General features: G+C 43.3%; 1 protein-coding gene across 1 annotated transcript in view; it reads left to right on the top strand.

The window, feature by feature from the left end:
• LOC115103990 (bromodomain-containing protein 4-like) overlaps nucleotides 1-15,024 on the top strand; it is a 43,080-nt gene extending 28,056 nt beyond the window's left edge. The window contains 16 exon segments of the mRNA XM_065006394.1: nucleotides 415-794; nucleotides 1,104-1,211; nucleotides 1,415-1,650; nucleotides 2,162-2,390; nucleotides 2,746-2,953; nucleotides 2,955-2,998; nucleotides 3,001-3,197; nucleotides 7,506-7,573; nucleotides 7,575-7,810; nucleotides 8,061-8,167; nucleotides 8,629-8,791; nucleotides 9,949-10,085; nucleotides 10,575-10,780; nucleotides 11,152-11,255; nucleotides 11,258-11,418; nucleotides 11,818-15,024. Coding sequence (XP_064862466.1) covers nucleotides 415-794; nucleotides 1,104-1,211; nucleotides 1,415-1,650; nucleotides 2,162-2,390; nucleotides 2,746-2,953; nucleotides 2,955-2,998; nucleotides 3,001-3,197; nucleotides 7,506-7,573; nucleotides 7,575-7,810; nucleotides 8,061-8,167; nucleotides 8,629-8,791; nucleotides 9,949-10,085; nucleotides 10,575-10,780; nucleotides 11,152-11,255; nucleotides 11,258-11,418; nucleotides 11,818-11,886 — 2,653 coding nt within the window. The 3' untranslated portion in view covers nucleotides 11,887-15,024.
• The last annotated feature ends 283 nt before the right edge of the window (nucleotides 15,025-15,307 follow it).

Below are 15,307 nucleotides of genomic sequence, written 5' to 3'. Positions count from 1 at the left end.
TCAGGAAGTCCAGTACCCAGTTGCACAGGGCGGGGTCGAGACCCAGGGTTTGGAGGGTACTATGGTGTTAAATGCTGAGCAGTCGATGAACAGCATTCACACACAGGTATTCCTCTTGTCCAAATTGGTTAGGGCAGTGTGGTTGCGATTGCGTCGTCTGTGGACCTATTGGGGTAAGCAAATTGTAGTGGGTGTCAGGTAGGGTGGAGGTGACATGGTCCTTGACTAGTCTCTCAAAGCACTTCATGATGACGGAAGTGAGTGCTACGGGGCGGGTGGTAGTGGTTTGCTCAGTTACCAGGAACCTACTTCATTCTAAGTAGTATGTTTGTTTGGACATTGGCATAGAGACAGGTTATTCTCTTCCAGTTGAAATTGTACTGATAGTTTATATATTCTGCTCTGATCTTGCAGTAAGAAGGAGGGCGGTGCGGTGAAGAACAACCACTCTGCAGCCCTGGGCCCTCAGGCAGCGCTGCAGCCCCCAGCTCTGCAGCCCGTGTCGGGTTTGGGGGAGGGCCTGGAGGACACCCCGGCTGCAGCTGGAGCCCCCGGGGAGAAGGGTAGGCCCATGTCGTATGAAGAGAAGAGGCAGCTGAGTCTGGACATCAACAAGCTGCCCGGCGACAAGCTGGGTCGTGTGGTCCACATCATCCAGTCCAGAGAGCCCTCGCTGAAAAACTCCAACCCCGACGAGATCGAGATAGACTTTGAGACGCTCAAGCCATCCACGCTGAGAGAGCTGGAGAGATACGTGTCGTCGTGCCTCCGCAAGAACAAGAAGAAGGTTCCTGGTGAGTCTCAACATGCGTATCTTTGCCTCCCCCTGTGGCCAAACAGAAACTCCCTGACCTCCTACAAATAATTTGAAATGTAATGATGTTGCGTAATTCATTCAAATCAATCCCGAAATTACGGTTACAAAACATGAATAACGAGGTATTGATAACCTTTCCACAGCTTTCCTTATGCGCCAACGTCACTTTTTATCATTTTGCCAAGCGGTTTCCTTTAACTTTGTCTTAGCAATGTAGTTTTATGTTGACCTAACATGTTTGTGTGTCTTGAGAAGATGTCGAGTCATGTGCCGCCCTCTCCTATAGTGGCAGAGAAGACCATGGAGGCCATGACTGCCGCCAAGATCAAGGCCAGCTCCTCCTCTGACTCCGACAGCAGCGACTCCAGCTCCTCAGACAGTGATGAGGAGAAGGGTAGGGACACGCATTAAGCCCTTCTCATTTCACTCCTCAAATGTTGTTTTTAAGCCTTTATTATCTTCTTTGGTGTGAAGAGTAACATTGCGGTATTTCGCATGTGCCCCATATTATTTACCTCATTTTTATCACCTATTCAGAATTGATAGACGAAAGCTTCATTCAGTAGTCAGGATCTCCTCTCTGCCTTCTCTTGTCAGGAATCCCTCCTAAACAGAAACAGAAGAAAGGCCACGGGACCAACGAAGGGAAGAAGCCCCATCTCCACCATACCATGTCTGGAGCTGGGCCCCTCCCCCAGGGCCACCCTCACCCCCAGCACCCTCACCCCCAGGGACACCCTCACCCCCAGGGTCCTGTCCTGCAGCCCAGCATCCACCTGAAGCAACAACAGCACCATAACCCCTCCCCCGCCACCTACATGGCCCCTCCCCCGGTAAGATTGATTGATTGAATTTATGAGAAGTAAAAGTAGAAGGCTGCCCCAGCCGGAGACATATTTAACATTTTGGTCATTTAAATAACCACATATCACAGTCGGAAGTACACGTTCCCTCAGAAAAGTCAGTGCTAGTAGGAAAATACACAAGGATTTATTTAAGATACTTAACATTGCATACATGATCCATTATCCAGGATAAAAACACAAAGCTTGAATGTTTATTTCATATGTGGTTTTAAAGATACGACATGATAGAATGTTATTGTCTGTTTTCATAAAAGCTTATTACTGGACTTAAAAACAGCAGTAAGACAATATAGAAAACATGTAGTGGGGCACTTCTCTACACACGCAATAACATCTGCTAAATATGTGTATGCGACCAATACGATTTGATTGGATTGGGACTGTACAGTGGGACTTTACAACTGACTAAAAAAGCATTTGAAAAAGTGCAGCAGTGAAGTTCATTGTATGATGGTGCGTGCGTGTGTTTAATGCCTAGGTAACGGTCACGGCGTTGGAGTCCTCCCAGTTGCTGGAGAACACGTTTGATTTGCTGCCCCACTTCGGCCAGCAGCCACTCATGCACCTGTCCCAGCACCACCACTCCTCGTCGCCTGCCTTGCCCCCCCACCTCAACGTTCACTCGGCAGCGGGTCCTGTGTCCCCGGAGACGCACCCCTTTCTCAACCAGCACCCCATCCACCCCAACCCTCCCAACCCTAACCCAGGTAAGTCCCGGCCTCTTCAAGCCAGACCTGCCTGAGGTCAGATAGTCTTTCGTATTTTTTTCTAATACCAATACTATGGTTGATTTGAGCTTGCCTGGCGTAACCAATGGAAAAGTCTATAATTTGCCAAACCCACCCATCTGGTGCACTGGGCAGGAGCGATCGAACGCAAGATAGGTATTTGAAAGAACACTATTTGAACCCAGTTCGGCTTCCTAAAAGTTTATTCTAAGAATTTGTTGACCTATGATTAGATTAACTTGGCAGTCCTTTGACTTTTTTCATCGTGATGTTTCCATCATGACTCTCCTAACCACCTTTTCTCAATATTTCCCTTCCTCCTCTTCACATGTAGCTTTGCACAACGCCTTGCCCCAGCAGCCATCTCGACCCAGCCACAGGGCAGCAGCTCTACCTCCCAAACCCCCGCAGCAGCAGCAACCAGCGACCCAGCCAACCCTACTACTACAACAACAGCTCCAGCCACAAGCCCCTCCACCCCAGCACCACCTCCAGCCCCACATCCTCCACCCCGCCCCCCAGTCCCTGCAGCAGCGGCCCTTTCCCCCCCACCCTCACCCCTCAGGGCCTAATGTCCTCCCTGCCCCCCAGATGCTCCTGGAGGACGATGAGGAGGTGATTCCGCCCTTACCCCTCAGCCAGGTGCATCTCTACCTGCAACAGCTCCAGCAGGGACAGAGCCAGGGAAGACCTGGCCAACAACCACACAATCCCCAGCAGATCATGCAGTCTCTCCAGATTCGCCAACAACAACAGAACCAGGCTCCCCTCCTGCAGTCTGTACAGGTCTGTATTTTGTATAAGTTGAGTGTGTAATATATTTTAGGGCTGTCCCCAACTAAAAAATAATATTGGTCGAATGAATGGTTCTTTCGACCAATCCATTTGTTGAAATGTTTAAATTTACTTTTCCATATATGGGCAGACACAACCTATGTGTTCAAATAAAATCAACTACGTTTGCACTGAGCTTGTCTGATACACACGGTTTGATGAGTATAGATGACTGGCGCACGTTGTCTCGCTCTCCTCCCTACTGCAGAGAAAGACAGCACAGCAAGTGTTTATGTGAGCTGTCTGTGCTGAAGCTGCAACATCATTACAGCCATATAGTTTCTTACTTGTTTCTGAAAGAAGTTCTGTTACCGAAACTTTCCCTATTCCCTCTCAACCCTTGCTCTCTCTTTACGTGACACGTATGTGACCAATAGGGCCTCACCTATAGCCCATCATAATCACATCAATTGATTAAAATAAAATAAACGCAGTAATATATACAAGCTCTTAGTCCTAAAGCTCGATTGTGGTTGTACAAGGCTACTCTACAAAGCCTTCTAAGGATAAGGACATTACTTATTATTATAATAATTGTAATAATAAGCAGAATGAGATAAAGAAAAAGGAGGGTATAGGAGCGAGAACTGCGCACATATTATCCATGACAAACAGGTGCTGTGTTAGATTTAGCGTAAACACTAAATAATAAGTAATACCAGTCTGTTCTAACTCATGAAAATTGTAAAGCCTTTATTATAGCAAACATTAAAAAAGCAATTTCACAGATTTGGTCGTATCAGACATTTTGCCATTTCATGAGACTTGCACCAAGATTCTTGGAATCAGTAGGCTATTAAACACTCAACAGAAGCAAGATTCTGTCTTATTTATTTAGATACAGTACCAGTCAAAAGTTTAGACACACCTACTCATTCAATGATTTTCTTTATTTTTACTATTTTCTACATTGTAGAATAATAGTTAAAACATCAAAACTATGAAATAACACATGGAATCATATAGTAACCAAAGAAGTGTTAAACAAATCAAAATATATTTTAGATTCTTCAAAGTAGCCACGCTTTGCCTTGATGACAGCTTTGCACAATCTTGGTATTCTCTCAACCAGCTTCACCTGGAATGCTTTTTCAACAGTCTTGAAGGTGTTCCCACAAATGCTGAGCACTTGTTGGCTGCTGTTCCGTCATTCTGCGGTTCAACTCATCCCAAACCATCAATTGAGTGATTGTGGAGGCCATGTCATCTGATGCAACACTCAATCACTCTCCTTCTTGGTCAAACAGCCCTTACAAAATTTGGACTCATCAGACCAAAGGACAGATTTCCACTGGTCGAATGTCCATTGCTCGGGTTTCTTGGCTCAAGAAACATTTGGTGTCCTTTAGTAGTGGTTTCTTTGCAGGAATTTGACCATGAGGGCCAGATTCACGCACTCTGAACAGTTGATGCTGAGATGTGTCTCTTACTTGAACTCTGAAGCATGTATTTGGGCTGCAATCTCAGGTGCAGTTACTCTAATGAACGTATCCTCTGCAGCAGAGGTAACTCTGGGTCTTCCTTTCCTGTGGTAGTCAGTTTCATCATAGCGCTTGGTTTTTGCAACTGCACTTGAAGAAACTTTGACAGTTCTTGATATTTTCCGGATTGACTGATCTTCATGTCTTAAAGTAGTGATGGACTGTCGTTTTTCTTTGCTTATTTAAGCTGTTCTTGCCGTAATATGGACTTGGTCTTTTACCAAATAGGGCTACCTTCTGTATACCACCCCTACCTTGTCACAGCGCAACTGATTAGTGCAAACACATTAAGAATAATTAAATCAATCAATTCCACAAATTAACTGTAAACAAGGCACACCAGTTAATTGACGTGCATTCCAGGTGACTACCTCATGAAGCTGGTTGAGAGAATGCCAATAGTGTGCAAAGTTGTCATCAAGGCAAAGGGTGGTTACTTTGAAGAATCTCAAAAATGAAATATATTTTGATTTGATTAACACTTTTCTGGTTACTACATGTGTTATTTCATAGTTTGGATGTCAAGTGAAAAATTAAGAGAAACCCTTGAATGAGTAGGTGTGTCTAAATTTTAGACTGGTATTGTGTATATATGGATGATTTTATAAAGCCAGGCACATTTAACAGTTAGGCTATTGAGTTATAGATCTAATTAAGTTGGTTTGCTATCTCCTCAATTTTATTAAACATTAGGCTAAGCCCTATTGGCACGGGACTTGTATTACTAGACGATATTGGTTATGTAATTGTTACTCCAGAATGTCCGTTTTCCAGAGGACGATTCGGGCGGGATTACTTTTTTCCAAACTGCCCCGTATTTATTTTTTACTGCAATCCGCAGTAGATGTCCTAAATGGCCCCCAGCCTTCAGATGTGAGCTAAACAGTGCACTTGGGTGTGAAAGTGAACTTATCCTTTCCAAAGGTTTAGGTCAGTTGTATGCTGCTTTGCAATCTATTAACGGAAAGGCTTACATTAAATAGGCAAATTTATTTTTTTACTGATGCATTTGGCAATATTCAATCCATTCCTACAAAACATATGAACAAAAGCATTCACTGTGAACGTTGATACATTTAGGCCCTTCGTATATAGGCTATGCGCAGCACTTCGTTCAATTGATCGAATCAGTTATTGTTTTCTTCCTCAATACGTGAGCAACACCTGTCAAACAGATATTTCTCTCAAAACACAGTGATGTCGATTCGCAAGGGTCTAGTATTATCAGAAGACCTTGGAGTTTGTCAAAAAACAGTAGGTTATTCTGTCTGGAATTGTTTTTAAAAAATGTTTTTTTTATTTTTAAATACAATCTGCCTGCAGTGACGCCACTCAACCTTTACATTACATTCAGTCATCTAACCATCTCCCGTCCAGAGCGACCCACAGGAGGGGTCAAGGACCCCGCCCAAGGGCACATCGACAAATCTCCCACCAAGTTAAAACACGGACCCGAACCAGCGACCCACTGGCCCAAGACCCCAACCTCCAGGCCACCAACCATCCAAGATCCTCCCACAGATTCCCAAGAGTTGCCCCTCAACCAACTGAGTCCCCCCGGGGAAAGAAAATGAGGGCTTAACCTCTAGGATTGGGGCAGCATTTGGAATTTTGGATGAAAAGCCTGCTACTCATCCCCAGGAGATAAGATCTGCATAATATTAGTCGATTTGGATAGAAAACACTCTGAAGTTTCTAAAACTGTTTGAATCATATATGTGAGTATAACAGAACTTATGTAGCAGGCGAAACCCCGCGGACAAACCATTCAGATTTTTTGAGGTCACCCTATTTTCAATGAGGTTTCATTGGGAATCCAGATCTCTAAGGGACTTGCTTGCAGTTCCTACCGCTTCCACTGGATGTCACCAGTCTTTAGAAATTGGTTGAGGTTATTCCTTTGTGTATTGAAGAAGCACGGCCATCTTGAACGAGGGTCACTTCATGTGTACTGTTTGATAGAGGCTCGTGACCAGAAAGCATGCTTCAGTTTGTTTTCTTCCTGCATTGAACACAGATCATCCCGTCTTCAATTTTATCGATTATTTACTCAAAAAAAATACAAAGTTGTATTACAAAAGTAGTTTGAAATGTTTTGGCAAAGTTTACAGGTAACTTTTGAGATATTTTGTAGTCACGTTGCGCAAGTTGGAACCAATGTTTTTCTGGCTCAAACGCGCCAAATAAATGGACATTTTGAATATATATGGACGGAATTAATCGAACAAAAGGACCATTTGTGATGTTTATGGGACATATTGGAGTGCCAACAGAAGAAGCTCGTCAAAGGTAAGGCATGATTTATATTTTTATTTCTGCGTTTTGTGTCGCGCCTGCAGGGTTGAAATGTTTTCTCTCTTTTGTTTATGGAGGTGCTATCCTCAGATAATAGCATCGTTTGCTTTCCCTGTGAAATCTGACATGTTGGCTGGATTCACAACACGTGTAGCTTTAATTTGTTATCTTACATGTGTGATTTCATGAAAGTTTGATTTTTGATTAGAAATGTATTTGAGTTTGGAGCTCTGCATTTTCTCTGGCTTTTGGCCAAGTGGGATGCTACCGTCCCACATATCCCAGAGAGGTTAAGGCAAGGGCTGTTTCCTCATTTATTCTGCTGCTGCCTTTGCTGCATTGTTCTCAATCCCAATATCCCAATATTTGTATTGTGTACGTTGAGTGTGTAATGTACATTGTTTATTTCTTATACAGAGTCACTGTGTGTCTTAGTCAAATTTGCCCTCTGGGACATTAAATTGATCCTATCCTCCTATCCTAGGTCCAGCCCTCCCAACCCTCTCTTCAGCCACCCCAGCTCTCAGTCCAGCTTCCCCAGCCCCAGTCCAAACCCCTCGCGCCAGCCCCAGCAGATCCTACCCCCGCACCAGGTAGCCCGCCACCTGCAGCAGCATGCACAGATGGGTTACCCCTCCCAGGGGCCGGGGGCGCAGCAGACGGGTCAGTCAGACAGGCACGCTGCTGCAGGGCAACACAAGGGTTCCATGCAGTCCTCCGCCAAAGCACAGCATATCATCCAGCAACACCTCTCCCCTCGACAGATCAAGGCTGATCCATACAACAGCGGTGAGACTCAAGTGTTGATTGAGTGATTAAATTGGTTGATTGATCAATATATTAAGACCTCAGATCTCACAAAACCTGGAAGTGTGTTTTGTCTCAGGAACTACATTATTGTAACATAGCAATCTATACAGCGTGACTGCAAAAGAGACCATTTAGAACGTTGTGTGTTTCGGTATGTTAGGACAGTGCTGTAGGATTTTAATCCGACTAAATAGTGTTTCTAATCATGCCCTTTCTGTTCTGCCTACAGGGCACCTAAGGGAGAACCCCTCCCCCATCATGATGCATTCCCCCCACCTCCCCCAGTATCCCCCCATAACGCACCAGTCTCCGCCACACAACCTGCAGCCCAAGAAAGTGAGTATTGTTTGTGTGTCGGTCTCTATTTCTGTCAGTCTGCATCTGGATCTGTTTAGAAAACGTGCATTCAAATAATATTTGTTTTCTCTCAAGTACTATAGCTTCACTGGATTGTTTGAGCTTGCCTGGCACAATGGAGTTAATAGATTAGTCCTAAAAAAAGTGCGCTCCATGCCGGCTCAATCAAAAGTTGAACATATTTAAATGAAAACAAATACTATTTGAATCCCTGGTCTTGTCTGGTTGTGCCTTGTGAAGTTCGATAGAGCCTCTGTGTGGGGAATGTACGCGTTAACCTATTTCTATGTGCTTGTTGAAGGGACAGCAAGCATTTAAGCCACAATCTTAAGTCTGTTTTTTTAATGGGTGAATATCATTCATCGAAACGACCATTGAACAGCAGAACATCTTCCAGAATGTGCCTTTAACCCAGTCCGGCTTTGTGCTGTGTGTTGAAGGAGCAGCGTGCGCCCCCGGCCCTGGTAGGCTTGAAAGAAGAGAAGTTGCCTCCCTCTCCAGTGATGAGAGGAGGAGAGCCTTTCAGCCCAGCCATGAGACAAGACCCTCACAAACACCTAGATTGCCACAGCAAGCCCTCTCTACCAGTTCACACACAGCAGAGTGAGTACACCTATGGGGACCCTTGCTGACACAAGGGGAAAAATATATTTTGGGGTTTAGGGTTAGATTTAGGGTTAGGGACAATAGGATAGGAATCAATTCTTTGGTCCCCACAACGATAGCAAAACAAAACTGTGTGTGTGTTAGGGCTGGGCGTTATACTGTATTTTACTATATACCGGTATTTATGCACTGACCGGTTTGGGTTTTTACTTTAACTTCTATTATGGCATTTCAATGTTTGGTATGTTAAATGTGATACGCCACTCCGCCGTGTGTAACGTCCTCTTTTATAGTTTACTCCGCCACTTGAGTCGTTTCTCTCACCAAGCCCCGCCCCCTGTCAATCAAGTAGCGCAGTTAATGCTTCGACCATGAGACTGCATAGTCAATGCAGCAGATACAACAAGATGTCGAATGACAACGAAGCTCCTTTCCACTTTGCTTATTAATATAAATCCACAAAGGTAAAAGTAATAGTAAACATTTAATGTAGCCAAAGATTATAGGGTCCCCTGGAAAACACTGACCAACACTTTGGTTTCTACTCTGTCACAAATAACTCTTTGGCATTTTCATTCGTTATCATGTCAAACACTGTATTCAAAGTGCCTACTATTATATTCTAAATATAGAATTATAATAATCATTATATTTCCATGATTACAACCGTTCAAAGTGTTTTGATCTAAATCGCAAGTTAACATTTGGTTAAAAACAAGGCCTAGATGTATTGCCCATATCGTGCAGCCCTATGTGGCAGTGTGGAAATGATCTCAGGAAATGCACTCGAAAAAAGTTGGATTTAAACAGTACAAAACAATCAGAATGGAGAAAGCCACATTAAAAACACTTAGAATATATGTTGCCACCCTAGGGTCATGCACTACTCATAAAGCAAATGTAGAACTTATATGATTCAAAAACATAAAATCGTGTCAAATACCTTGGCCATATTGCCCAGCCCTAGTGTGTATGTTTTTATATGGGGGGTGTACTGTGTATGGAAGAACAATATTGGGGAATAGTGTTCATCTGCAGACAAACACGCGTTCCGTAAGAATAAACGTGGTTGTGTGTGGTGCACAGCAAATGAGTGCATATGTCTTTCTTTTTGACCATGTTCTGTATTCCTTGTATGTGTTTATGTGCATCAGATGTAAAGTCGATGGACAGCTCTCGGCCGGTCATCCGTTCCTCAGAGCCCAGCGGTCCTCCCTCCTCCTCCTCCCTGCCAGACAAGGACAAGTTCAAACAGGAGCCCAAAACGCCCGTCGCGCCCAAAAAGGTACAGGTGGGTGGAAGACCAAGCAGCACGTTGCCATACACACATACACCTTATTGTAAACATATGGGGCGGCAGGTAGCCTAGCAGTTAAGAGCGTTGGGCCAGTATCCGAAAGGTCACTGGTTCGATTCCCAGAGCTGACTAGGTGAAAAATCTGCTGTCATCCCCTTGAGCAAGGTACTTAATTGCTTAATTACATAATTGCTCATGTAAGTCGCTCATGGCACCGTTTTTTGTCAAGCTCAACAGTTTCCCGTGTGTATCAAGCTGTTCCTAATGTTTGGTATATTCTGTATATTATCTCTTATAATGAGAATACAGTGATAGACAAACTATTGAAATGAGTAGCTATGTGATATGAAATGAGTAGCTATGTCGACCCCTTGTTCAGTCATGATCAAATACTAACGTGTCTGCTCTTCCTCAATCCCCTCCCTCGCGCTCATCTGTCTATCTGTGTCTGTTTAACTCTCCGTCTATCTTTCCGTCGGTCAGGATGTGAAACTGAAGAACATGGGTTCGTGGGCCAGCCTGGCCCAGAAGCCCACGTCAGCACCCTTGTCTGCAGTGAAGTCGTCTAGTGACAGCTTCGAGCAGTTCCGCCGGGCCGCCCGGGAGAAAGAGGAGAGAGAAAAGGCTCTTAAGGCCCAGGCAGAGCAGGCCGAGAGGGACAAACTGCGCCGGGAGCAGGAGAAACTACGGTGAGGATCAACCCTGAAGTTTTTCAACCCTGCATTCAATGTTTCTCTGTGTATTTCAACATCGATGTTTGACAATACATTTTCTGTGTGTGTGTGAGCAAGCTAAATTTGTCAAATTAAGTTTCACTTTGCTGTTCTATGAGTCTTGCGGGTCTGGGATTGTCGACAGAAAGAACATACCATGTTAGCTACCAAGCTTTGCGAAACTCATTCCTTTTCTCTCAATACTCATTCCTTTTCTCTCTATGAATGAACAAAATATGCCAAATTGAAGCACTTTGCTTTTCTATGAGTAAGTCTTGGTCGTCAAGAGAACGTTTGCTATAAGGCCTTTGGGGAAACTCACTCCTCTGACTCTCTCTCTCTCTCAGTGGTCGTGACAGGGATGATGAGGATATCCTGGAGCCTCAGCAGCAGTCGAGGAGGGTTCATGAGGAGCCTCGAAGCAGACGTCTGGAGCAGCAGCAACACATCCAGGCCCCCAACCCCAGCAGCAACCCCAGGCACCAGCCCCCCAGGCCCAGCCCGCTGCCCTCCCCCAGCCCCCACAGGCCCCCACGCCGCCCCAGCCCTCAGCCCAGGACCAGCAGAGGGAGCTAGCGCGACGCCGCGAACAGGAGAGGAGGAGGAGAGAAGCGGTGAGACAAGTTTCCCATATATTTGGTAGGGCTGGGAAGTGCCAGGGTCCTCACGATATGTTATCACGATACTTATTATTGCGATTCCATGGTCCAAACATTGCTCACCATATATCTGCTGTAGATAGACGAGAGCCACAAAAAATGTTTTGATCATTCATGGAAACAAGTGCTGAAAACAAATTGGTTCCATATTTAAAAAGACTATTGCATGTCCTTGTCCTATCTCATGTATTGCATTTTGTCAAATATATTTTACACATCCATGCTTTTCTTTTTGGGAATTGACAGGAGGGGAGAAGCACAAGCAATGTCAGAGTTTATGTTATGATCAGTCTCCATTCTATGTTCAATCTCTCAGCTCTTCTGACACCTCAATCTCTCCTCTCCTATCTACAGATGGCTGCAACCATTGACATGAATTTCCAAAGCGACCTGATGGCTATCTTTGAGGAGAACTTGTTCTGATGACGAGAGAACCCCCAGAAACTTAAAACTGCAAAAAGAGCACATAATGGAATAATGATTATGGAATGGAACATTTCTTATGAAATGGAATCTTCTGTATGACATCACAGATGGTGGGGGGGAGGGGGGTAAATGAACCAAGATACAGGACGTGAATTAAACAATCCCCCCCGCAGAGCAGAGAGGGTGATCTTCAGCTGGACTGGCCCAGACTGGCGAGATGCTACTGGGCTGTTACCTGCTCTGCTATGCAGCCTCTTTGGAAGTAAGATGCCACATTGAAGGAGCAACATAAACAGGATATTTTCAACCACGTTTGGTGTCGTTTCTCTGGGGATTTGACCCTTGTTGTTGCCCCTGGCAACAAGACATGAGGGAAAGGACTCCTGATGGTCATGTAATGTCACACCTGTTTGATACTTTCACATGGGACAGAGCAAAGGAGAACAATGTTGTAAATGGAAGTTAAAGATGATAACAGAAAAACACAGTAACGGTGACATGCTCTGAGAAACAAAGTACTGATGCGTATGTACAGACCGAGACGCTCATATAGACTGCCAAGACAGACGTCTTTCTGATAAGAGGAGAGGCAGACTAAGTATTTTTATGTGATCTGCTTTTCGTTTTGTTATAGAAAGAACACATGAAAGGAAATGGTGGGGACATTTGTGTGTATAGAGGGGGAGGGAATTTAACTTCTGACATGTATTTTTTGTCAGGAGAGGAGGTACAGTACAGCTTTGCCTTCTGCCTCACTCCTGTCCATTGTCCACACACACACACACAGACAGTACATAGGCCTATCTCTCCCTTGCCTGGGCATACGAACAAATCAGTAACAACAAAGTATGGGACAGTCCGCCGGCAGCGGGAGGGAGAAAGCGGATTTCTTTTTTCATTATGTAGGATCTACTGTAAAGAGGTATTTTCTTATTCTATGATTACTGTTTATTTGTTTGTTTTTATATATCCCTCCCCAACACACTTCCCCCACCGTCTATGCCAAACAACCATTACCTTTTTAATGCTGAACTCCTCCCACTTCTCCTTTTTTTTTTTAATGCTTCTTTGTTCAAATAAAGTGTTTTTTTTCTTAATATATAAATAGATTTCCCCTTGTCCTCTTCACCCCTCTTCAAACAAAGCATTTAGGTAGTTTTTTTAAGAGGATAAAACCTAATATATGCATTATTCCATCAAGTGTTAATTAATTAAAGAACCATTTGAAGTTGTCATATTTCATGTTTTCTTCCTCATCTGAAGCTGGAGCAAAACATTCTGATCAGTACTAGAGGCAGAGGCTCAGTCCCAAATGGCACCTGATTCCCTACATAGTGCACTAGTTTAGTAGTGCACTAAACAGAGAATAGGCTCCCATTTGGGATGAAGTCAGAGCCCAGCTGTTTCTAGAGCTATGTCTTGGTTGGTTTGACTCCGAGTTCACCATCACTGTAACACCTTATTGTGTATTATTGCTCTTAGAGACAGCTAGGAAAGTAGTCATTAATTAATGGCATTTTCCTCTTTATAGCTGATTCACAAACAATTGAACCAGAGAATCCAATAACTATTACTGAACTGTTTGATTTATAAACTGTGTTGATTCCTCCCTGTTCCTTGCTCGTATATTGTCCTGGAATTTGCGTAGTTAAAATGAAAATGTTACTTTATCCACACTAGCATACTACTTAAAAAAAAAAAAAACAGCAATGTATTGGTCATGCAATATAAGTGGTGTGCTGGTATGGTTATTAGAATTTATCCAAAGGGTTCTAATCTGGTAGCGAGCCCGCTACTCTACTTTGTCATTTGGGGGACAAGGAATGGGGTAAGAGGCAAACCTCAAAACATAATTAGTTCTAACAGCAACTTTATTGGGCTCTTATAAGAACAGATGAGACACTACTCATCGATGTAGTTCCAGGATGCAGCATTACTTTTGACCAGGGTACTGTAGTGTACTATATAGGAAATAGGGTGCCGTTTGGGATGTACCTCCACCCTCCAGACTTTACTAATGCAGAGACTAAAAGAGAGCTCCACCTCCTGGCTAGTCTGCGTGAGTCTTGCTGTTAATATTATGACTACAATTAATCAGAGGGAAACTTTTAGCTGTACAAATGTAAGAAATACGGAAATTGCATAAAATTTGACGACATTATGTTCTAGAAAACCCTACAAAAACAGCTCTGATTTCTGTAATTTTTCTTGTTCGATTCTAGTCGATACATGTGAGTTCTAATTCTGTTGGCGTCACAGGTCGAGGGTCACGACGAGTTGACCTCTGACCCGGTCCTCTGCGTTTTCTCTTATGGTGTAATTCTCCAGTGCCTGTATTGTTCTATGATTCTAGTTGGCATATATTACACTTGGGGGGGATACGGAAGGGGAGGTGTAATATTCGATGGGGAGGGAGATTTAGGATAAGCTTGTGTAAAAAGGAAAAGTCAGCATTTTATATTTGACCCAATTAACGATATTCAGGTTTAAATCTAGTTTTAGCTGGACTTCTGTGGTATGAGTGTACACTTGACTCAACTACTTTATAATTTTCAATCAGTACAGTTTTAAGTAGACATGTCTCTGTGTCTCTGTGCCACTTTAGCATTTGTGTGTCAGAATGTTTGTGTGGATGAGTGCGTATGTATGATTTTAGTATGTGGCGCAGGGACGCACGTGTCCCTTTGTAGAAAAGCATTTTAAACGGGGATGAAGATTAATATACAAAATGCTACAAGAGAACGAGTTTCTTGGCTAAAGTCAGTCATTTTGATGAATTCCACCATATATGAATAGCCTACATATAATTTTGTTTTGTTAGACAAGTTATGAAAAAGTCAAATACTTTTTCATTCCTTCAAGCCTTTTATTAATTCCTTCATTTTATCCCCATGGTAACTGATGGAAGTTATGTGCCATAGATATGGATTCTTCAGAATGTGCTCAGCAGAGAGTTTGCTTTATTCAGGTATTTTATTTTGTGTTACATTTTTGGTCTTGTTTTTGGGGGGGTTTTGTGTAACATTTTCCTTGATTTATTGTTTGGTATGTGAGTGGTCTGTCGGTCAATGATTAAATCTGTTATGATCATGGAGTAAACTCATCTCTTTTATAGAAAATAAAAAATAAACAAAATGTTGGTCTTTTTTATTACATTGGATTATGGTAATAAGGGCTCTGGACTGGTTCCCTTAGTGAAGTCCTACATTTGGTTCAGTGATGTTGGGAATGGACTATTTATGGACTGGAGCACAATGTAGTACAGTACTGATGCAATCTATCTGTAAAACTAGCCCATGCTGTCTTTAGGGATACAAACTTTTGAGAGTTAGAGATTGGAGGAATAGTGAAGCTTCCCATTTGTGCCTTCAGAAAGTATAAATACCAGGACAATATTTTTTTATGCTTTGACACATTT

Source organism: Oncorhynchus nerka, linkage group LG21, assembly GCF_034236695.1.
Source record: "Oncorhynchus nerka isolate Pitt River linkage group LG21, Oner_Uvic_2.0, whole genome shotgun sequence".
In the NCBI taxonomy this organism is placed as follows: Eukaryota; Metazoa; Chordata; class Actinopteri; order Salmoniformes; family Salmonidae; genus Oncorhynchus; species Oncorhynchus nerka.
The sequence above is the reverse complement of the archived record's forward strand: the minus strand, read 5'-3'. Positions and strand labels throughout refer to the sequence as shown.